The 23,633-nt window shown below is 43.5% G+C and overlaps 2 protein-coding genes across 5 annotated transcripts; both read right to left on the bottom strand.

Annotated features, from left to right (window-relative positions):
* Window positions 1–128: 128 nt before the first annotated feature.
* Window positions 129–12,183, bottom strand: LOC112886120 (E3 ubiquitin-protein ligase listerin-like). Of its 3 annotated transcripts, XM_025951905.1 has the most exons (15): window positions 11,907–12,177; window positions 11,448–11,510; window positions 10,507–10,584; window positions 9,802–9,893; window positions 9,499–9,601; window positions 7,930–8,082; window positions 6,845–7,503; window positions 6,306–6,756; window positions 5,026–5,513; window positions 4,122–4,920; window positions 3,142–3,826; window positions 1,994–3,057; window positions 1,455–1,910; window positions 704–934; window positions 129–572 (listed from the first exon to the last, which is right to left on the bottom strand). In XM_025951905.1, the coding sequence occupies exons 1-15, from the start codon at window positions 12,069–12,071 to the stop codon at window positions 345–347; spliced, it is 5,715 nt and encodes a 1,904-aa protein (XP_025807690.1). In that variant the 5' UTR covers window positions 12,072–12,177; the 3' UTR covers window positions 129–344. The 3 variants fall into 3 exon arrangements, with proteins under 3 accessions (XP_025807690.1, XP_025807691.1, XP_025807692.1); XM_025951907.1 differs by lacking the exons at window positions 129–572; window positions 704–934 and having other exon boundaries at window positions 1,458–1,603; window positions 1,809–1,910; window positions 11,907–12,183; XM_025951906.1 differs by lacking the exons at window positions 10,507–10,584; window positions 11,448–11,510; window positions 11,907–12,177 and having other exon boundaries at window positions 9,499–9,597; window positions 9,802–9,885.
* A 5,899-nt stretch (window positions 12,184–18,082) lies between these two features.
* LOC112884873 (probable calcium-transporting ATPase 9, plasma membrane-type) lies at window positions 18,083–23,384 on the bottom strand. 2 transcript variants are annotated; one of them, XR_003227201.1, is made up of 8 exons: window positions 23,095–23,384; window positions 22,055–22,109; window positions 20,028–21,967; window positions 19,794–19,952; window positions 19,313–19,484; window positions 18,907–19,205; window positions 18,236–18,631; window positions 18,083–18,200 (listed from the first exon to the last, which is right to left on the bottom strand). XR_003227201.1 is itself a non-coding variant. In XM_025950490.1 (7 exons), the coding sequence occupies exons 1-7, from the start codon at window positions 23,278–23,280 to the stop codon at window positions 18,326–18,328; spliced, it is 3,117 nt and encodes a 1,038-aa protein (XP_025806275.1). In that variant the 5' UTR covers window positions 23,281–23,384; the 3' UTR covers window positions 18,089–18,325. The 2 variants fall into 2 exon arrangements, 1 of the variants encoding a protein (XP_025806275.1); XM_025950490.1 differs by having other exon boundaries at window positions 18,089–18,631.
* Between the last annotated feature and the right edge of the window lie 249 nt (window positions 23,385–23,633).

The following is a 23,633-nucleotide window of genomic DNA, read 5'->3' as shown; positions in this document are numbered from 1 at the left end:
CGTGTCAGCAGTCAGCACCTTTCCGGAATTCTGCTGCCGCGAGCTACTTGACAGCGACTTGCAGTCACCACATGGGTCAGCAAGAGAAAAAAAGAGAGCTTGCAGTATACGTTAGTTAGCAAATGAAGTGAAGAAAAGGAGCTTGCTGTATACGTTAGTTAATCGAATGGGCATTACCACTCTTGAGTCGTACGTCTCTTCCTGTACCAAGAGATTGGAGTTTCTGAGAGCCAACGGTGTAAAAAACCAAAAACAAAGCCTGCTTCTGCCTAAGGCGCTGAACACTACATACACACGTCATTTACAGGAAGGAACGATCGAACGGTGCCAACAAACATGCATGTCTAGAAGGGAGTCTGGCACAGCGGGCAAGTCGATTTGTTGGACGTCGAGAACCACTTGTAGAGGCAGGCACCGTGGAACTTGTGCCGGCAGGTCTTGCACGCCAGCCGCGGAAGGCTGTGGTTGCTCGTGTGGAGAATGCTGTAACAGATTGGGCACTCCTCCACGCCCTCAAACTCCTTGTCGAAATTGCTCTTCCACGTGCGGATCGCCTCTGCTATCGCGCCGTTCTGCAGAAAATAAAAGGAGATAAAAACTAGCTTAGTTTAGCGATACACTCTTTAAGCAAAGCGTATGCAAAACCGACCAAACGCATTTAATATCTACTGCGCTCTTATTTTTGTTCTGGGAAAGAAATTACCTGGTTGCGGACGAATGATGTGAGGGAAAGCAACCATTTCCTACACTTGACTTCACTGATACCCAAACTTCTGGTACATTCAACATCGACATGGCGCAGGGGGTAACAGTTGGGGAGGCGTATGACAAGATCAATTCCTGTTTCCTCCTTTTTGTATGTAGCAACGATTTCATAAGCTGATCGGTTGACGCTAACTGAGAAATTCTCGTCAGCATACACAGAATCCTTAACCTGTAATAAAGAGAGATATAGTGAGTTGCAGGAGCAATAATAGAGCTCCAAGGACCATGCCGATTTCAATTGGAATAACATTATCTGATCTACATGCAGGGGGGGAGCTGGGCCAGGCCGACGCCTAGGACCACTCAATGGAAGAACACGTTTGCAGGACCTAGGACTTCTATGCTCCAAGCTACAGTATAGAAAATACCAGCCCACCCTAGGGCCATGGCCCTGGTAGCCCTACCCTTCCCTCCACCACTGTTTACATGTACCGATGTACGCGCACACCCACTCAACTGTTACTACATGATTTCAACAAAAGAAACAATTACTGAAAACCAAATGAATTAGTGTGCATCTAATGCCGCTAAGTTGTGTCACAGACTAATAGGTTGTTTTCAAAGAGGTTAATCGCTAGTTAATAGGACCCTATAAATACTAGAGCTGGCGAATAAATTGTAACACGCAGGGCTCTTTTTCACAATAAGGAGGCTAAAGTGTATCTTGCCACCGAAGAGCATGCACATACCTGAGAAAATTCATCTAGCAGAAGAGGAGGGCTGCACCACTGTCTGGTAAACGACTCAATTGAGTATGACAATGAACGGTCCCTCAAAGTAGTAAACCATGTGCGCACAAAAGAAGGTAGCAGTCTAATCATCATTCCATACAATGATCCTGCAAGTGAAGACATTTGCAAAGTCCCAACTGGTGAAAGTGATTCCACATATGGCAGCAACGAACAAGTAACTATGGCATTCTTAGAAGCTTTGGCAGCAGCCTCCGCTTCAGGCAAGAGTTCAGCATCCTTTTTCTTCCCACTAGGAGCAGCACTCTTTACTGGGATGTGCTGGAAAATGCAATCCAATATGCACGGACTGACCTTCTCCTGTATATATTGAAGTACATGTTCCCTAATAATGGAAGATGATGGTAGTGATTGCAGGTGTGACAACAATAATGCCCATGCAATGAAGACATCAACCTAGTGAGAGAAAACACAAAAGAACCATTAGCACATGATAAAAGAAATAGTTGCTAAATTTAAAAAGACGTAATATAGCATACCCTGTCTTGCTCTGTCAGATCTGTTTTCAGAAGTTCAGACGTTGGGAATTCAACTAAGGCCGAGAGTTCATCTCTGAGACACAGAGTTTTCTCTGAATCTGGCATCAACTCGGCGCTTTGGCTAATGTCTGATCGCTGAGCAGATGAGCAATTTTCTCCCAGAGAACTATCTTTAAGCAATGAAAGTTGACAGAAGGGCTCCGACAGAAGTAGAGAGAAAGCGGCAAACTGTAAGTGAAATATTGGTTGTGGGGAGAAAAGAATCGAATACAGTCCACTGACTGAACCCTTGGTAAGTCCCCACAGTTCCATGGACTCCAGTGCAGACCTTCTAATCTCTGGTGAAGCATTGTTTATGAATGACGCTACAAGTTCCCAAAAATGCAAATAAGCACGGCGACTGGAACCTATGATGGATGAAGCCTCTTCACCAAAGGATTTTGCAATTGCCTCTGAAACACCAGAAGCCAAGAACAAACGGAGGATACTCTCCACCATCTTGTTAGTACTCTCAGCATAGTCCCCTGATCTAATAAGCTGCAAACTCTTGGCAGTTTCTACTTCTTGGAGATTACCAAGATGCTTGAGGTGACACAATGTAACCAGAGAAGATTCTGCAAGGCTTAATGTTAACTTATCGGTAGTGCTAACCATTAACTTAATCTTCTCCAAGGCATCTTCACTTGATACCTGGTTTATTATGGCATCATTTATGCCATCTGTCATTTCTTCCACAAGCAAAGCAGATGATTCAATACACTTGAATACCATGCGGAACACAAAATGCCAATCATTTTCCTGAAGTTTTGTCCAGCAATACCCAACCATAACAGCTGTCAGTTTCACCCCCAATAACTCAACTGTCCTTGGTATCACAGTTTCACTAGTTGATAATGATGAAGCTGCACCATTATAGAAAAACTGGTATTTCTGAAAGAGAGTCAGCATTAATAATATCTCTGCATCACTGATTTCTCGCTCAACCGTAACTACCAATCTCTGAGCTCCTCCAGTTATGCTCAATGGGAAGCAAGACAGCGCCACTTGCATCCAGTCCTCAATATCTGACAAAGTAAGAGATCATATTACATGTTTGTAAAGGCAGTATTGTATGTGAGTTATCTAGTAAGAATTCTAATGAAGCCTACCTTGCACTGGTACTTCCCTTGGGCTGGATGACAGGCAAGAGATGGCTGCCTCAAGCCAACTCAATATGCTTTTCCTGACCAAATCACCATATGGAGTATCTTCATTCAATTTCTGCGGCAATGGTTTTATGATGGTACTCATAACAAAGGGAAGAACTTTCAGACATTTTCTGTTTACCGTTGAGCCCATAAAAAGATTGCTCAACAGTTGCTCAAAAAATACAAGTGCGTCAGATTCTCTCCAAAGACAATTCTTTGTGTTAGTAGTAAATAACAAAGCCACAAGAGCACGGAGAAAACGGTCTTGAATTTTCCCAATCTCGTTGTCAGAAAGATGCCAAGCGTTAAACAGTACCCATGGACCACTCTCATGCATAAGGGTGCCCCCTAACACTGTGTCAAGCAACAAAGACACAATGCTAACCTCAAGACATGATTCCTCTTTCATGTACTGAACCAGAGAAGGCAAGAATGTTTCCAGTGCACTTCCCCCTTTCCATGTCCAAGTGCAAAGGATCTCACCAGCGACCCATGCTCTAGACAAGGAAGACATAGGTGAAGTAATATCAATTGATTGTGATGTGGCACATCGTAGATTTCCTGGAACACCTAAAATCACTTCACCAAAGCCGAGATTGAGAATAAGCCTATCAACGAAAGCAACAAACCGCTCGTGTTTCAGTTCCTGCACCAAAGGAATTATTGATTTAGTTCTCCAGAGCTACTACAGTGACTGAGAACTCTCACAAATAAAGTGCCATTTCATTTAAAACATAACTCAGATAGCAGATAGAACAGTGCAAATCAGATAAATTTTGAGGATAACTACTGTCTACGACAGATAAGTTACACATTTAGCTAACTATGCAGAAATTTCATAAACATATGACTCATCATCCAAAGATGTGCTACTTAAATATTTTGTGCCAAATAAAAGCAAGGACTATGGGGAGAAAGAAGACAGAGAAAAGAACTCTTACAATGTCATCTGTAATAGCCGGCTCCAACTGGACCTTCACAGATGCATGCCCATTTTGTAAACATGGCTTCAACCAGAGCGGCCAATATTCTCCCTCGGATAGCAAAAGATCAAAAAAGCTTTGCAAGTTTATGTCATCAAGACAGATGAGCTTCAACATTTCCACCACCCACTCAGAACATAAGACTGCTGTCTTTTCCACATGCAAGTCTCTTGTCTGAAATACAGAATACCTGACAGATTGAGCTAGAATATTTGCCAATCTATTCAATGTGCATGAAGGAAGGTTATTCCAAAAGGATGGACTTAAGCTTTGACAAAAAGCATGTATGCTTTCTGCAAGGTTAGCTTTCAAATGCATTTTCTCATCCAAATAATCTTTTGAGCTTCTGCTCATAGAAGAACCAACATCCATACCTTTTATATGACCTTCCAAATCACTTTCATCATCAATAGCCAAAGACATGCTACATTCCCATTCAATGACAAACAGAGATGCCAGAATAGAAGGGAATACAGAATCTTCCTCAAGTCTCCCTAGTGAAAAGAAGCTACCCTGAAGCACTTTAAAAGCGAATAGAGCCATCTCAATGTTGATTGGCAAGGAATTTTCTTCTGGAAGCTTCAAATGCTCGGGTTCAGAAGGCAACAACAAAGAATATGCAAGCCTTGCCCATTCAAAAGTTGATACCAAGAGTGCCGATGCCAAATCCTTTACAATGGATCCAAGAACTTTATGAACAGTTTCAGCAGAAAGAAAACAGATCTGATCCTCCTGATCTGAACCACCAAGTGCAGCACTGAAATTTTACACATATAAATTAGCACAAATCAAACCTGTGTGCTGGCACCTGGAAATAAAAACATTCACAAAGGAACAAATAAATAGGGATTGAAGCACATACCACAGAAAACTAACATGATGATTTGCAGCAGTCAAATCACAGAGGACAGAAGTTGCAGTAGCATCTAATAAATCATGCTGCCAATGTTCTGGAAGATAACCATTTTTCTGTAAGTTCCTTAGCTTTCCCCCAGCAATTCTTTCTCTGACTTTCTGAAGCAACAGCGTAAGCAATTCTAATCGGTCCTTAATGTTTGAGGTCTTATCATCAATGGAGTGCTTTTGTTCAGCTCTAGTATATTTGATGATGGAACACCATTGGTCAAAGAAGCACTCATCTTGAAATAACGAAAGCAACAAATCAATCTTTGAGTTACAGGTGCTATATTTTCCATTAAAACACCAAGGGAGAAGGTCAGCATTGAACAACTCCAGATAAGATTTGACATCTGACTTTCCATGATAATTCTCATAATTCTTTAAAAATAGGGGAATGGGTCCAAATATTTCAACCAAAACTGAAAGAAGCTTAACCAAGCTTGGAGTATCCTGCATCAATAGCACAATGTTTTAAGGAACCAACTTCAATTGCTATGTAAGTTGTGTAACCATAAATTCAAAGATACAACTGTGTCTCGATCTCCACATCTATGTGTCAATGTATGATAACAAACTGAAGGAAACAACACTAAGATTGGTGCTAAAAAGAAAATTCCCTCAGGATATTTAAAAACTTGTTCTACCAGCATCTAAGATCTTATGCCAACAGAGTTTTAATTCAACAAGATCTAGAATTAACAAGTTAGTGGTTCAAATGAAGCACTCATGTCTATCATTTGCATACAAATGAAACCATTGTAGCAGAGATTGTAACACTGGTTGAACATCTGGCTCATTTACCCATTCTACATGATTGTTGTACTGTTAAACTTCTAGAGCCTATTTGGGTAGGGGGGACAGGGACAAATCCTCTTTTGAACAGCCCTAAGTGTTTATACTTATTGGAGTGTAGACGTGAATTTCACGTTCAACAAATCATAAAATAATAATTTAACTGAGCTCATGACGACATAGCTATCCTAGTCCTGCTATAAATAATGAGTCATTGGTGAAAATATGATATTAAATAAAAAGAAATACATGCTCCAAAAGTATTTTTCATGATTCTCAATGAAACTCAGCTCTCCTGTGCGTTTGAGGAAAAAATAAGTGATTTTCATGATGAATCTAATAACATTGATCTTGCCTTACCAAATGAATTACATTTTTTTATGAGAGTATACAGGTAAAAGAACAAAGATTATGTTAATCTTCATGCCAAAATCAAGTGTCTGGTCTTACCATGAACATGATGGCTGGCAAAGACTGTTCAACCAGCGGTCTTGCTAATCTTTCTAGTGGCCATGTTTTACCTTTGTGCACAACGAGTTGATCCAAAGATAAGAAGAAAGACACAAGTTGCTCTACATGATCCTGAAACTTTGAAAGCTTCTCGCCTTGTTGAATTATGTCCAAACAGTCCCTCACCAGCAACTCACAAGAAATATTGAGTAAATGATGTTCTGTATCCGCAATAACATCCAGTATTTCAACAATACATTTATCCAAATCCTGAAGATAGTACATCGGGTACTGTGTGTTCACCACTGACCCTGAATTTTTATGAGATGACTGAACACCACTACCAGCTGTGTCACCAGACAATAAAAGATAGTCACGCCAAACTATTTTGGCAAGTATATCTGTTATAAGCTTGATGGGGGTATCATCAGAAGAATCTTCTCCAGAATATCTGTAAAAAGAGATAAGGTAAGGTAATTATACACAGGAATTCCAGGAACGCAAAACAATTGCAATTTGAACTAGTTCAGAAAGGATACCTTGATACATTTTCTAGAAGCCACAAAAAAATATGTTTAAAGGCAATACAGAAAGCCAAACTGTCAGCGGCCGATAACTGCCTCTGGTTCCTTCCATCCCAGAGATTATGCAAAAAATCAAAAACAAATTGTTGTCCCATGACTGCTTTAGGTGGTATAGAGTCCAAAAATTGAACTAGACGAGGATATGAGATTTGTTTGGACCCATAGCATCCATTTTGTAGGAAATTCCAAAACCGACTGAGCACAACTTTGTGAATATTGCAATATGACCAAGCCTCTGGAAACTTTCTAGATAAAACAAGAATTGTATCCCACATAGAAGAGTGGCATGACACATCCTTTTCATGGAATGCACCAAGTATAGTAGGAGAAAGTTTCTTCATGGTTTCTTCATCAAAAACATGAGGGACATGTTTGATATAACTTGTAAGCAATGAGTATGTAGCTGACCGTATAACAGCACTCTTTGACTTGAGGACATCAAGGAAACATTTATGCATACAAAATGCAGCTTCAGCAGAAGAAAGTGTAGTAGATCGAACTTTTAACAGACTCCTTTTTTCTGTACTGGTACTATCAACATCACAATTTTGCAATTTCACTCCTAGTAAAATGTCTATAAGAGTCGCCATAGCTAGCAGTGATGATGATATCACCTGCAGAGGAAAATAGGAAAATGGACAACTGGTATTAGAAGCACAGTAGGAACATACCAATAGAAAGTTCAGGATACAATGAACCAATGACCATGTCTAAGACTCTAAGAGCAACGAAACAACAAGAACGCTCCTCAGAAAATGGAATTACTATTTGAAGATACAGACTTCTATCCTTCTATGTAAAAGGAGAATGTCATCAATTATGATTGTGAAATATAGCATCTGTTGGAGTAATCATTAAGGAAAAAGGTGGAATCAATCAATTGAATTACAAGATTGCATAACTGATTTATTTTATATCAGCTGGTAATCTCTTGAAACTGATTGCACACAGGAAAAAAAATACTTTGCAATGGAAAGCTAAGTAGCTAACTGATCAATACACCACATTCAGAACAATGGAAGACTATCCATAAATCATACCCTCTGGTGCATATCTTCCGATTCATCCGTTGGTGTAGCCTTGTCAGACAAAGCTTGTGTTGTTAGCTTCAAGTTGTCACTTAAGTAAAGAAATGTTTCCTTCACACATAACATTAATGCATCCAATCTTCTCTCTGACTGTGGGAATGCTGCCTACAGAAAGAACTGAAACATGTGAACAAACCTACAACATATTACAAAGATAGATGAAGACCATATTTATAAAATATATTATATAGATGAAAACCTATATTTATAGATAAAAATATATTATAAAAATAGATTTTATAATGAATCTAGTAATATTGGTTTTTAAAGCGTTAAGGCGGGGCGAGGCGAGCCACCACCGCCTTATCGCCTAGGCGGGCTAAGGCGGGATAAGGCGGACTAAGGCGACACCTTAGGCTTGGCGAGCCACCACCGCCTTGTCGCCTAGACAACGCCTTAAAAACACTGCTAGTAATATCAATATTGTGTTTTCAATCTATGTAAAATTTTACGCATTGATGGTCAAAGTTCAAAAAAAAAGTTTGATTTGGCCCAAAGAAAAAAAAAACTTGCAATGTAAGGAAATTACCTCGAATACATGGAATGTACATAAACCCAAGGGGCAATTGTGTTCTTACTTACATACCCAACTAACAAGGAATCAAAATATTTTTATTTCCTTTTCCCAACTAGTGGTAAGTGAGAGATATACACGAAAAAACAGCCAGTGGAGTGCATCCCCTAACCAGATCTGAACATAAGAATAAATTCATGATTCCACATCAATGGCCCATTTCTTGCAGTTAATTGTCAAGAGTTATTTTCCAATCACTTTGAGGGCTTACCTGAACTCGTGGGGATTGGTCCCAATCCCTTTGGTCAGGTGGAAAATGAACTAACTTTCCTGCCAATCCAAAGGGATTGAGTAAATCCCTGCTTATCAAAACAAGCCCTCAATACAACAACAACAACAACAACAACAACAACAACTTAGTCTTTTGTCCCAAGCAAGTTGGGGTAGGCTAGAGATGAAACCCACAGAAAACAAGAATAAGAAACACAAAAAGGTCACAAGCCAAAGGAAGAGTTAGGGGTTAAACAAAAAGTAACAAAGGTCACGGTTCAGGTACGTTAATTGCTAATCTCCAAGCGCTCCTATCCATAGCTAATTCCTTAGCGATATTCCACTCCCTAAGGTCTCTCTTAACCGTCTCGTCCCAAGTTAGTCTAGGTCTACCTCTACCTCTCTTTACATTATCGTCCCGCTTTAAAACTCCACTACACACCGGCGCCTCGGGAGGCCTCCGTTGTACATGTCCAAACCATCTCAACCAATGTTGAATCACCTTCTCCTCGATAGGTGCCACCCCTACCCTATCTCGAATCTCTTCGTTCCGGACTCTATCCCTTCTTGTATGCCCGCAGAACCAACGCAGCATACGCATCTCTGCTACAAGCCCTCAATGGTTTTAGTATTTTTGGTCTAGCATTCCAGGTAAGAAATGGATGCAGCAAATCTAGGTGGTCCAGGAGAAGTAACTTGCAGCCAGTAACATTAATCAGAGAAGGTCTAGCACCCACCTCAAATGAACGTCGAGCAGCCTGTGCAACCTCAGGAGCAGGGTCAAATTGAGAAAACCACCAAGGACCCATCAAGGACTTCAGATGTGGAGCTATACCCTTCCTAAAACAATGGAGTGAATGACACCCCTTCAAAGATGAGAAAAGAATTGCAAATTGAATAAATGGAATTACAGAAATCTACTAAGTTCTGCTGGGGTATAAGATCTTTTCTAACTGGAAGAAAACCAACAAGGTACCACTACCAAATATAAACAGCATAGACCAGATGCACCTCAATTGAATGGAGGGAGATGGACATACTTGATTGCTGTGACAAGGCTAGACATGGCCTCATGAGTAGCACGACGAACTTCTCTGTTATAGTCAAGCAGAAGCCTCTTGTACTCGAATGCCTAAAAACAAGGAAAATAATAGTGCGTACTTTATCGTGATGGTACCAGCATAATCATGAAACAGACATTACAATCAGTGAATTGAAGAATCAAAATACTCTGAAGTACAACATATTAGCAAAATAGTGAAGAAAAGCATTTAATGCAACAATAAGTTTAACCATGTTATCCTTTCCTTTTTTCACATTAATTCCAAGCCTACTAGGAACATAAGCAAATATAGCACTAGCATGTGATACAGAAGAACAGGTAGACACTGGTTTTGCACTCATATGATCTCATTTAAAAAGTCTAACAAACCCAAGGTATTCATGGTTTACAGGGAAACAATCTACTCGCACGAAAAAAGAAACAAGTCCACACTGCCAAGTAGGAAACTAGCTCCACATGGGTGTCATGTTCTGATTAAAGACCTTATATATAATATAAATATATGTATGACAGAAAAAAGAATACCACTTTATCACTAGGCATATTTTCATAAAGATATTAAAATGTTATGAAGTACGGCATAATAAAATTGCCACAAATAAGCTTTACTCATATAAGGGCCATAAGGATATAAGATCAAGATAAAAATTGCAACAGGGCAATAGAGAAAATAGTCAAATACCCATTGTGGAACAATCTGCACCACTTCCTCGCCAGGTGTTTTTGCAAAGAGTGTAAAGAGCGCAGATAAGGCCTTGAGCTACATTGAAGAAAATAAAAGAGAACTATAACATGTTATGGAAAAAGACTTATAAATAGCAGATCAATGAAAGCATATGCAGTGTATTATCCAGAATTTAAGACGTATTTTTCCTACATAGAGAATTGGGAATCCATCTAACTTCATATATCTGACCTTTGAAGGTTCAGAGAGAATTATGTTTCTGAGTGTGATGTCTAAAATACTTATTTTCTATGTCATTAACTCTTACAGACATGAAAGACTAATCTTGTCTAGTGAACAATCTGCTAATATGATTTAGGTTAACAATACATTGACATGATAACCACTGGGGATGCAAATGGGTGCCCAATAGTGTTTCTTCGGTCAGCTAATTAATTGTGTGGCATGCCATTTCAATTCATTTTTCTGATTAATTACGTGGCATGCCATTGTAGTTAATTTTAGCAAAGTTTAGGCTGACCCAATGACCCAAAACAAGTGGAACCTACATTCCTAATTACCACGATAAGAACAAAATCAGCAAGGAGATAGTACAGTGGCGATGTCATAGATTTTTCATTTTCTTTAATATAGAAAGGGTGTAACATTTAAGGAAGAAATGAATAAGAAATGTCAGAGGTTATTTGGAAACTGTAGCATCTCTTTGACAGATAGTGATCAAACCTCAGAATTAACAGAATAGCTGCTCTCTTTTATTGCTTGAATTTGTGTAAGTAGGACATCAGTGAATTCTTGTTGTATAATTATTGATAGGAAATGATTGTAAGATAAGTGGATTTTAGCTAAAGATTCTCACTATAAGAACACAAGTGCTTCTAGATCAATATTTTTGAGAAAAATAAAGGTAAAAGCGAAAAGAATATGACTAGCAGTCTGACCTTTGTTGTTGGATCCTTCCTTCCTAGCCTTTTTAGGTTTTGAAGCACTTCACCATCCACATCCTTCATAAAGTTATCAGAAATAAGGCATGGGAATGTCCATGAGCACGAAGCCACAAACAGGCAAACTAAAACAGAGCTACTGAACTCAAAGGCTGTTAGTGGTGCCATGTGGAGCTAGGTGATGCTGGACTCAAACAGATAATTATTACACCTATGAATTCAGGTCCAACTCCCTACCACTGCTAAACCACAAACCCAATTCGATTCTGGTTCCTTGCTATCACAGAGGACTTTGGAATTGTTGCTACTGGTTATTAGGACTTCGTCTGGTTTCGCTTGCGCGGAGAGTAATAAAACTAGACAGCCAGGCAAATTTCTTCCACTGGTGAACTAAGGCAAGGAGAAAGCTTCGTCGATAGACCTAAGGAAGGAAGAGCGAGAAAGCATACTGCATACCGGGGTGAGCCGGATCGGGGCGTCGGGAGCGGAGGGCGCAGGGGGCTCAACACGGACGGCGCCGTGGTAGCCGCCGAAACCGACGGTGGGGACGGCGCCCTGGGTGTGCGGCACCAGCGACGCCGCCATGCCGCTGCTGGACGCGCGGCCCTTCTGCTTCCCCATCGAGGTCGATCCCCTCGTCTCGCCCGCTTTCCCTCACCGCCGCGGCGCCGCCGCCGCCGCACGAGCCTGCTGAAGACGACGACGGAAGCAAAACCCGAGCTCACACAGATTCAAAGCAGGGGAAGAATTTGGTTTGGTTTGTTTCAGTTTTTTTTTCCCTCTTTTGGGATGGAGCCGGCCCATGACGACTACTTGCGGGCCGAAGGAGCGGAGGACAAATGGGTCCGGCCTTTTTCACCATATATGGCCCAGCTAGCCCATCCCAACCCAACCTGTTCTTTTTTTTGTTCTTCCTTCTTTGCAAATTTACACGTGCCACGTTAACTAGCTCGCTTCAGACAGCGAATTACCGGAGGAGTTTTGCACTGTTACTGTTTACGGTTGCTGATCACGATGTGCAGTGGTAGCTTTGAAATGGAAGAACACCCGTAGCCGCGTTCTGCGAAGCCGAATCCTATCACATCTCGGACGTCTCGCGGTTAAGAAGAACACGACTCGAACTCGGATCCCCGGACCTGGACACACGCATCGATATAATGCCATCGATCCACATGCTCGCCTACCCAAGCTCACAACACACATCGATCTCGCGCGCGAAAATCTTCAAGGTCACCTTCCAAGATCCTCAAACCCCTCTCGTCTTGGCCACCGGACGCTTCCAGCAACAAGAACGGATCGATGGAGCAGGTGCGGTGGCCGGACGTGCCCCCGTGCTACCGCTTCACGCCGACCGCGCGGGAGCTCATCCGCTACTACCTCAACCCCTGGGTGGCCAGCCCCGTCCAGACGCCGCTCGGCGAGCCCGAGGGCGTCGTGTGCGCCGCCGACATCTACAGCGCGGACCCGGGCACCCTCACGTCGCCGCTTCGGCCACGACGACGGCAACTGGTACTTCCTCTGCGTGGCCCGGTGGAAGGACGGCAACGCCGGCACCCGGATGAGCCGCGCCGTCCAAGGCGGCGGCACGTGGCACGGCTCCGGGAAGCGGGTCGCCATCCGGCGCCACGGGTACCGCACTACAAGAAATCAGCGAATTTCTGACAGCTAAAACAAACTTTCGACGGTCCCGTTGGAAGATACTTCACTTCCGACAGCCGAGGAGATAGCCGAAGTTATTTAACTTCCGACGGCCGAAGACAGAGCCGTCGGAAGTTAAGTAACTTCCGACGGTCTAGGGCAGGCCGTCGGAAGTTGAGCGGGCCGCCGTTACCCCCCGGCCGGGCTCGCGTTTTCTGATCCCGTTTCAATTTTCCCCATCTCCCGCTGCGCCGGCCCCAGCTCGCGCCGCCGCCGCCTCCGCCCCCGGGCCGCGCCGCCGCCCGTCCCCGCCGCCGCCCCCTGGCCGTGCTGCCACCTCCGCCCCTGGGCCGCGCCGCCGCCTGGCCGCGCCACCCGGCCCCGCCCGACAGACCTCGAGCCAAGGTTGGAGCAATTCTTTTTTTTTGTTTGTTCCTTCTTTCTTATTTAGAATAAGTGAGTCTCTTCCATTCGGTTCATTAGCTTTAGGAAAAATAGAAGCAGCCGCCGTCCGGCGCCCCGCCGCCCGGCCCCCCGTCGCCCGGCCGCTCCGCCCGGCCCGCCGCCGCCCGACCCCCCGCCGCCCAGGTTAGTGCAGCACCGTCAGATGTTAAATAAAACATGCTTCGATATGGTAGAGATGGGAAGCCAAATTTTCTTAATTGGTTCCGGGATTATGTAAGAATTTATAATTTTCTGTGATATTTTCATACTATGTTTTAAATATCTAATTGAGTCATATAATTGACAGTGCGACAGAATGCCCCACATACACAAGGATTTATGTCAGATGTCGCTTGGTATAGTAACTGTTAGAAGCTATGGTCGGTATGATATCAATGGGTTTCGGTTTCGTTCGATAAAATTTGAATCTACTAATCCTTTAGTAGCCACAACAAATACTGGAGTTGTTTGTACGACAAAGGATGATCGAGAAAGCCACAACAAATACTCATCCTTCTCCTTCGAAGCGAACAAAACAACTTGATCCTAATTTTGAATATGATTGATAAGTAAATACCTTATGTTTCCTTTATTTTATATGTACTATTAATTATACTTGTATTGATGTACTAACTTCTTTTTTTAACAGGATGTCAAAAAGGCTAAAAAACCTAGCAAAGAGTTTCGTGAAAAGCACTAAGCTATCAAAGAGACAAGATGACGATCACTTCTGTGAGAGCTTCAAGGCATAGACAATTGCTGGAACACTTACCTCCAGAGATGCAGGGGCAGATTGCGTTCCAGAGAGATGAGGTATATATGTAATGTTCATATATTTATTCTAATTTTGAGATTCAATATAATTACTGAAATATTTTATGTATTTTGTAGAGTGAAGAGGAGACGGACGAGGAGACAAGTAGCAAGGAGTCAGACGAGGCGGGCCGGGAGAATGACTTAGGTGGTTGGGATAGATGGTCTGAAGAATCTGCAGGTGGAGGGTCGGCAGGTCAAGGGTCAAGAGTTGGAGGGTCAAGAGCTGGAGAGACTAGTGCTGGTGATGCGGGGACAATAGCTGGTGATGAAGGGGCAGGAGCTGGAGAGACTAGTGCTGGTGATGCGGGGACAATAGCTGGTGATGAAGGGGCAGGAGCTGGAGAGGCTAAGGCTGGGGCTGGAGGGTCAGAAGCTGGAGGATCTGGAGGGCAGGGTCGTACACGTAGGCGGCGATCGAAGATTGGTTGGATTCAGCTGCCTAAACCTCCACGAGAAGAAGAAAAATGCGTGATCACACCGAATGGAGATGGGTTAGTATGTTTTTTCTATGTTTTAGTACATAATCCTTATTCCGAATTGATTCTAATTGTTTTATATACTTGTAGGTCTTGGTTTGAGCCTAATTTCTCATGTGTTGGACATTCAAGACAGGTGAACAAAATTTTAGGTAACATATGCCGTATGCTTTGGCCTGGAATGGTAGAACTTCTATCTGGTGAACGGATCCCTGCTACATCTTGGAATCATTATAGATATGGTGTCAATGTAACGTTTGGCAATACCCAAAAGGCAGTTTGGGCTGAGTTTTGGGTATGATTGCTCTTATGTACTGATTTAATTTTCTACATACGATGGCTACTGATTGTGTAAACTTTTTGCAGAAATATTACAAGTTGCCTGATGAGGGAGCTTATGATGATCATGCCAGACGTGTGTTCCACCATAACGCACACATTGTGGCCAGAATTTAGGTTGTTGCTTCTTATCTGGAACGGACTCAAGGGACAAGATTTGAGAAGAAACGGGATGCTGAAAAATATTACTTGATTGAGGAGCAATACCGCGAGGTAAACTGTTAGTAGTGCAATTAGTATGATTCTGTTTGTTACCTTGAAACGAAATATTGTTGTGCAGGAAATGATTCCGTGGATGGCCACACGTGAGGAGTCTTATCATGCCTTATGTCACTATTGGACCACAGATGAGTTCAAAAGCATTTCCCAGAGAAATAGAGGAAATCGTGAAACTGAGTCCTATCACACCTACGGAGGTGATGGGCACTTTGGATTGGCCAAACGCATTGTAAGTGAACTCTTTGAAATGAATTCTATTAATTTCATTTATCAATGCATGCTTCTTTAATTTTTTGTTGTATATATAGGAAGTTCGTACAGGTGTAGCGCCGAGTGATATTCAGGTCTACCTCGAAGGTAATAAAGGACGTGATCCTACAAATCCGGATCAGTTATGCTCTCAGGCGGCTACAGAGCGTCTGGTATATCTAAATTTACAAAATTAGCACTATCAAGTTGTCATGAAACAATCTTATGTAATTTTGTGATTTTGTTCTTTGAAGGCGGCATATGGTGACCAAATGATTGCTCGACATGGAGAGGGTTATGACCGGAGAAACGCGCCTGTTGATCCTGAGGCCGTTTACAGTAGTGGTGGTGGAAAACCTCATGGCCGGTTAGATTTCTTTAAATTTCAATCTAATTTTATAATTTAAGCAAAAATAAATATTTTGAATTTGCTATATTTGGTCAATATTTGTAGGTATCCATTATTCGACAAAGTCATTGACTCGAGTCAGGTGCCGTCGCGTCAAAGAGCGGGATCGTCGCGGTCAGCAAGTCGTAGCACAAGTAGTGGCGACGACAGCGCGGAGGTTGTAAGGCCGCGTGAAAAAGTAAGACAACAGGAGCAACAGCAGCAGTGGTTCCAAGCTCAACTTGCACAACAGAATGCAATATTGCAGGTAAATCTTAAATGTTACAACTTAGGTTAAGTTACATTCTTACTGACAAATTTGATCTTTCAACAAATAGCGACCCAACAGAATATACAAGTGCCACCACTAATATCTCCATCTTTTGCACAGGCCGGTTGGCCATCAGCTTCTCCTCAGGTATGATAGTCAAGGATTCAAATGTTAGTTCATAGTCATTGTAAAATATGGTCACTCTAAATAAATGTTATCCAATTAGTTATCTTTCGAACTAATCTTGTCCATTTATTTTTTATAGCCTTTTCACACCCCATCACCTAACTTAGCGGCACCGGAAGACTCACACATTGATCCAACATCAAATTGGGCGGATCAATTCATTGGAAGTGGTAGATCAATTCAACCAGGTGATGGAGGTGGCCAAACTTAAGTGAAACATTATTATTGTATGAATTTGTTCGATATGATACTTGTATGAAGTTTGTGAACTTTGATTATGAACCTGTGAAGTTTATGTACGTGGATATATGAATTGTGTACTTACGTGCAATTTCTGATTGTGAATTATAATTGTGGATCAAATTTGATTATATATAATGTTTGTTGTTGGTTTTTCTATTAGCCTGGGAAGCTTAACTTCCGACGGTTTTTGGTCGGCCGTCGGAAGTTTGCGGGGCTTAACTTGTGACGGCCAGGGAAACCGTTGGAAGTTAAGAGACGGCCGTCAGTCGCCATCGGCCGTCGGCCGTTAGTCGCCGTCTGCGCGGCTAACTTCCGACAGTTTTACCTGGGCGTCGGAAGTTGATAAACTTAACTTCCGACGGTTTTGGTGTCAAGCCGTCGGAAATTGCAAATTTCCAACAAATTTGGTCCGACGACGAAACTTCCGACGGTTTAGCCGTAACTTCCGGCGGTTTAGCCGTCGGAAATTCGCTGTTTTCATGTAGTGCCGGCAGACCTTCGAGCACCGCGACGCCGGCGGCGGCAAGAGCGCTGGCTTATGGAGGAGTTCGGGAGCAGCCTGCCCGAGGCCACCGACGGCGAGGGCGTCAGGATGATCTGCAGGGTGCACCGCACGCCGAGGGCGGCGGCGGACGGCGACGGCGGGGAGGAACGACAAGAAGAAACCGACGAGGCCCAGTTCCGGTCGTCCAAGAGGCAGCGAGGCATGCTGAGCCAGGAGCACGACTTCGCCGCCGCAGATTACTGGACGACGGCGGTGCTAGCGCCCGATGCCTGGTGCTCCTATGCCAGCACGTCGCAGACTGCGCCGGAGAACGGGGCGGCATCAACCACCACCTGGCAGCTGCAGCCCATGATGGAGCAAGGCGTGGGTTACCACCCTACCGGCATCAATGGCGACGAAGACATCAAGGGAGAGCCAGAGCCATTGGAGATGCTTCCCGCAGACATGGGATGGCAGCAATTTGCAGAGATGGGCTATGTCTTTGGCTATGCCGCTGAAGATGCGCGGATGAACGAATGGATGCGTAGTACCTTCTCATCATGCCCACAGCCAAGTGACAGTGCGGCGCAAGAGGGCGATGATCCTAGGGGCGAAGCGGGAGCAAGCTGATGCGTTGCTGGGAGTTTGGCGGCCATTGTTGTGGAGTTTTGTAGAATTATTACATGAATGAATCAATGAATGACTAGCTTAGTGTCGATCCGAAGATCCTACGCTGATGCAATGTTTTTGTTAGTATGTACTCGACTTTATGGACGCGTTCAGCTCTGTTCCGCCATGGATAGTGGCAACAAAACAATCATGAGTGGCGCACTGCTCACTGAAACTGAGCTTTGCTTAGTCCAGTAAATGTATAGCTTCTTTTCGAGAACAAAGTAATTGTACTTGGATTAGTCAAGAACATTGTTTCCATGACCCATACCAAATATAATGCGTTGCATTGCATGACAAGGCACAGAACAATTTGTTAAAACTGAACCTAGACAGTGGTTTATTAATTATCCCAAACAGAACTCAAAATAAGGTAGCCGTGGTGCATTTGGGGTTCTCAGGAAACTGCGGATTCTACCAAATGCAATACCTTGCCAATCGCTCTTTTTTCAGCTATATGTTATCCGGACCACTGGGTAGCGGCACGTAGCCATTTGGACTGGAAGGATTTTCATCTGATTTTACTGGTATGCACTTCAAGATGGCACCAACAATCAAGCTGATGGATCCAAGGCCGACGCTTACCAACCAAAGCTGCCAACTAAGTGGAACAGTGCTGGCAAAAGTGCCCAGAAATTCTATGATCACCACTTGAAATGCGACTGTCACGGCTATGATTCCAATAAAGATCCAATTGCTGATCATACCACGAAAAACATTAATCTCTTGCATTTCCCTACTGTTTATTTCATTGAACACCTGTAGTAACATAATTGAAATACCATCATCAGATCATATTTATCGTTGATCAGACATAACAATATGGGGAGAGAATTCAAATGCAGAGATCTTCCCTCTTTTTTCAAGAGAAATGGCAGCATGTAGGTTCCATGTAACTAAATTGGTTTAGGACGCAGACAAACAGGTTACAATTTTAAGATTAGGGCAAAAAACCGTTTAAAATGAACTTTAACTTCAGCACAACATAGGCGTTACGACTGAAAGTGTGTTGATAAAGGTTACAATGCACTCACCTGGCAGAAGACAAACGAGTTGAAGATGAGTGTATTGATAACAGATTTGGAATCGGGACCCTTAATGTTCAGAAGTTGTTCCCCACCAAACATAAGAGCTCCAAGTACAACCAACTGATATAAACTTTGCCCAATGATATTTCGCCACATGACCCTGGTAATGAAACTCTCCCCACGCCGAACAGGTGGCCTCTTCATCATGCCATCATTTGGAGGCTCTGTAGCTAGAGCTAAAGCTCCCAGTGTATCCATAATCATATTGACCCACAACAACTGCACTGCTGTGAGAGGAGCACTCCCTGCAGGGCGAAAGTCAAAAGTATTGTTAAGTGAATAGTGTATATCAACAATCACTAATGGAATAAACATGGCAGCATAGAAAGAGTATTACAGATGATGTCCGCACCTGTGATGCATGCTGAGACAAAGTTGATGACTAAAGCAACAATATTGACAGTCAACTGGAACTGCACAAACTTTTGGATGTTTATGTAAACCGCGCGACCCCACCTTGTGACATTGATTATAGTTGTAAAATTGTCATCAAGTACTATCACATCAGCACTTTCCTTGGCTACCTGCAGAGGTGTTAGGTTATACCATTATCTTTCAATGATCATAGGTAGTCGCTGAAGGACAAGCTTTTGCAAGTCAGGAGTTATAAACTTCTAATACGACCAACCATGTATCCAGTCAGCAAGAGGTTTAATGATGATTTCTGTGTTGACATAGAAACAAACTATTCAAATCGCAGAGTTGAAAATGGAACTAAATAGATTACTCCTACAAACTTTTCAAGCTTAGAATCACTATCTATGTATTCCGCTGTGACTTAATCAGTTCCTGCTAATGCCACGTCCATGCATGAATGTGTAATAATAAAGTACCTCTGTGCCTGCTATGCCCATAGCAAGCCCGATATCTGCTTCATGTAATGCTGGAGCATCATTTGTACCATCGCCAGTCACAGCAACCACCTCATGAAACATACCTCGCAAGTTTGTCACAAGGGTATGCTTGTCCAATGGTAACGAACGAGCCATAACCTGCAAATGATAATTGATAATTAAATTTGTTGCAAGATATTAGTGTACATATAGGCTGGGGGAAGCAAAATGCACCCGAATCTTGGGTATCAAGTCCCTCATCTCTTCCGGGCTCTTGCTACGGAAATCTGGTCCTTCTATTGCTATTCCATCATCAGTCAATATTCCACACTCTTTGGCAATAGCTTTAGCTGTATTAATATTATCACCAGTCACCATTCTCACAACGATACCAGCAGACATGCAGGCCTTCACAGCATCCTTGACTCCTGGGCGCACAGGATCTTTGATGCCAAAAATGGATATTAGAGTAAAACCACTTGTCGGACTTTCTGAATCATCGTCAAAATCATCCACCTCCTTATATGCCAGGCACAGTGTCCTCAAGGCATCTGAAGCAAAAGAGTTGATAGTATCCAAGATGTTCTTTCTCTGAGCTTCTGATAAGGGGACACTGTTTCCATCAGCATCAACCATCATGTTACACATCTGCACAATAATTTCTGACGCACCTTTGGAGAACCAACGGTATGTACCATTGGGCAATGATACCAACACTGCCATCTTCTTCTTAACCGAATTGAAAGGTTCAACCTTAACCTTGGTGCAGGTCCTATCCTCAGCGTTGTGACCTCCTTCCAGTTTCAAGCCAAATTCAAATATTGCCCTTTCTGTTGGAGTTCCTAAAACATTTTGCCTGCCATCCTTTTCTTTGACTACCTCTGCACTGGTGTTCTCGAAAATGCCCTGCAAGAGTAGGCCCAATGTGGTTGGAGAAATGACAGAATTCAAATCTTCCAAAGTATTGTTACCGGAAACTGACTTTGAAACCTCAGCTATCCATATCTTGTCAACCACCATATGGTTAGTAGTCAAAGTTCCTGTTTTATCCGTGCAGATGGTACCAGCAGATCCCATTGTCTCACATGCTGAAAGATGTCTTACAAGTGCTTTATCATTCATTAGTTTTTTCATTGCAAATGCAAGACTCAAAGTAACAGCTAGAGGTAACCCTTCAGGAACAGCAACAACAATAATAGTGACTGCTGTTGCGAAGTAGTTCACTATGGTCAACGCGTCAGTAGAATACCATTTGGACAAACCAACTGTTAAACCTTTTTCAATGAAGAATCTAACCATCAGGACTACAAACGTTAATGTGGCAAACACCAGGCCAATCTTCCCGATGATGGTTGCAACTCCGTTTAGTTTAACCTGCAATGGGGTTTCATCCTCCCCGCCTTCACTCAGCGTGCTCATCAGTCTTCCCCATTCAGTGCGCATGCCAACAGCAGTTACCATCATCTTAGCTGATCCATCCTGAACTTTGGTTCCTGCCAAGATGAACGGCTTATCTTGAGAAATATAAACTGGGTCACTCTCACCTGACAAACTGGATTCATCAATCAAAAGGGAGTATCCATGAATGTACAGTCCATCAGCAGGTACTTGGTCTCCAATTGATAGATGCACGATATCACCAACCGCCAAGTCATATATAGAGATCTTTTGTCGAGAGCCGTCTCTGGTTACATGGATAAATATCTTCTTCTTTTCATTGTCTAGCTCCTTGAACTGAAGCGACTGCCTGTAGTCACTGATAGCAGTAACCATCACGACCAACAAAATGCTGAGTATTATTCCCAAGCCATCATACATGCCCTTGGGAAAACCTTCAGATGCCAGACCAACTACAGCAGATATCAAAGCACATACCATAAGAATGATAAGAGTCATGTCCTGCAATGCATCCCAGACAAACATCCAGAAACTTCTTGAAGGTTTCTCTGCATAGCGATTGACACCATAGATGTTTTGCCTTGTATCCAAGTCACTAGCAGATATGCCACGGTCAAATGTTGAGCGGATCTTTTTGGATACCCCATCTATCCCGCCATGCATCCTCAATGCTTTCGCATCATGCTTGCTTGTTATCGATGCCAGTTCATCTGGATTGATGGAAAATCCAGCTTTGATAATATCCTCAGTCACACGGTACTCTTTATGTTTGGCACCTTCACCATCAGATGGTTCACAGGTTAGATGGAGTTATTAGTAGTAGAGCAACAAAAAAATTAGTAACACCAGAAGTCATGTTATACCATCGATGAAGGTGATCGCAGCCTTCTGCACATAGAGGGCAAGCCGGATTTTTTCCTGCCGTAGAAAACAAAGAACAAAAAGGTGTTCATTACCTGCATATAAGAAAGTAGTTCCTTCCTCCTTGCATGTAGCATATGAGATAGTACAAGCTACTGCACGAATATAAGATGCTTGCAGTTTACTAATAGACGATAGCATTCTTTTTTCCAGAAATGGATGTGCAGGCCGGGAGCCTTGCTATGCGCCAAAAGTAGAGCACATACACTAAGCCATTAATTTACTCAAGACAAAACGCTGGATTCTCCGAGTCCAACAAACAGAAAAGGTTAAATTATGTACAACGACCTCAAACTATGACATCTTAGATCTGCACAAGCAAGATTATCGCAGGTGGGGCCTCAACGATGGGACCAATGTGGTTGGGGGGCCCTAGCAAGGCTGCTTCCTGGAAGCTTCCTTGAGGGTCGCAGTCATACTCAGCCTTGGCCAGATAATTGGTCCGTGGCCGTGAACCAGTCGTCCTTGAACGAAGGGGGCTGCGCTACGCTATGCACTGTGAAGCAGCAACAGAAAAGTTCTGGCTTTATTTTCCTTAAGGTTTGTTAACAACTTGCATTTATACCAACTAGCTGAATATTCAGGCAGACCTTTCAGTGAGAGAATTTTTCTGTGCCGTTATGTGATGGCTAGTCAAGACCAACTGGTAACCATTCCACTTTAGTATATACAGTAGTAATATGCACCTCTTCTTAGCAGAAAAGATAAAGATGAATCAGATGCAGTTAGGCGGAAAGGGTTTAATTATTATTCCAGGGTGGGGAAAGGCAGAGTGGGTCTGGTCTGGTGGACTTGAAAAGGTCTAAAAAAATTGCAGATGCAGAAAGCGTCACGTGCTGGCTGCTAAGGAGATGCAGCAGAGGAGCCGAGGAAGGAAAGAGATCGGAGCATGATGATCTACTGTGGACTATGGAGACGGAAGCAAGCAGACTGGTAGAGGACTGAAGGTTGACCACGGACTAGTATCGGCGACAAGCAGTACCTGGATGGATCGCCGGTGGGCTTCGTTCTGGCTGCGGCTGTCGAGGTCGGCCACCATGCGGAAACGGCGGCGGCGGTTCTTGACGAGGGCGCCGACGGCGGAGCGCCATCGCCGCTGCGCCTCCTCGGAGGGGTTCTTGGGCGGGAGATCGAAGTCCTCCCGCAGGCTCTTCTCCAACCAGTCCATCCCTCCCTCCCACCCACGGGAGCGACGAGCTCGCCGAGGCCGGGAGCAGAGAGGAAATGGGGAGTTCGAGCGCGGAAGGGACACTAGCGTGGGCGGTCTGTACTGAGAGAGAGGCACTCCATATAAATAATGGAAGAAGCAACTCCCGGCGTGGTCCGCAGACGTTGACGCTCTGACCTTCTGGGCACGGCGCGCCGCCCGTTCTCCGTCAGCCCGTGCCTGCCTCCGTGGCGAATCAGCGTGCGACGGCGATGGGGCGCCAGGCCGGGCCGGCCGGCAACTGCTTTGGTACGCCCGTCCGCCTGATGGATGATGCCCAGGAGCCAGCAATGGACTTTGGACACTGGGAAGGA

This window comes from Panicum hallii, chromosome 3 (genome assembly GCF_002211085.1).
Source record: "Panicum hallii strain FIL2 chromosome 3, PHallii_v3.1, whole genome shotgun sequence".
Taxonomy (NCBI): Eukaryota; Viridiplantae; Streptophyta; class Magnoliopsida; order Poales; family Poaceae; genus Panicum; species Panicum hallii.
The sequence above is the reverse complement of the archived record's forward strand: the minus strand, read 5'-3'. Positions and strand labels throughout refer to the sequence as shown.

What these genes read in the sequence shown, in the direction of transcription:
- LOC112884873 (XM_025950490.1), bottom strand. Translation starts at nt 23,280, where the DNA reads ATGGACTGGTTGGAGAAGAGCCTGCGGGAGGACTTCGATCTCCCGCCC. An exon ending in ACTTGATACCCAAGATTCGG is followed by an intron (nt 19,953 to 20,027) that starts GTGCATTTTGCT and finishes TATCATTTGCAG; the next exon opens with GTTATGGCTCGTTCGTTACC. An exon ending in ACTCGTTTGTCTTCTGCCAG is followed by an intron (nt 18,632 to 18,906) that starts GTGAGTGCATTG and finishes ATGTTACTACAG; the next exon opens with GTGTTCAATGAAATAAACAG.
- LOC112886120 (XM_025951905.1), bottom strand. Translation starts at nt 12,071, where the DNA reads ATGGGGAAGCAGAAGGGCCGCGCGTCCAGCAGCGGCATGGCGGCGTCG. An exon ending in GGAAGGATCCAACAACAAAG is followed by an intron (nt 10,585 to 11,447) that starts GTCAGACTGCTA and finishes TCTTCAATGTAG; the next exon opens with CTCAAGGCCTTATCTGCGCT. An exon ending in CGGAAGATATGCACCAGAGG is followed by an intron (nt 7,504 to 7,929) that starts GTATGATTTATG and finishes TTTCCTCTGCAG; the next exon opens with GTGATATCATCATCACTGCT.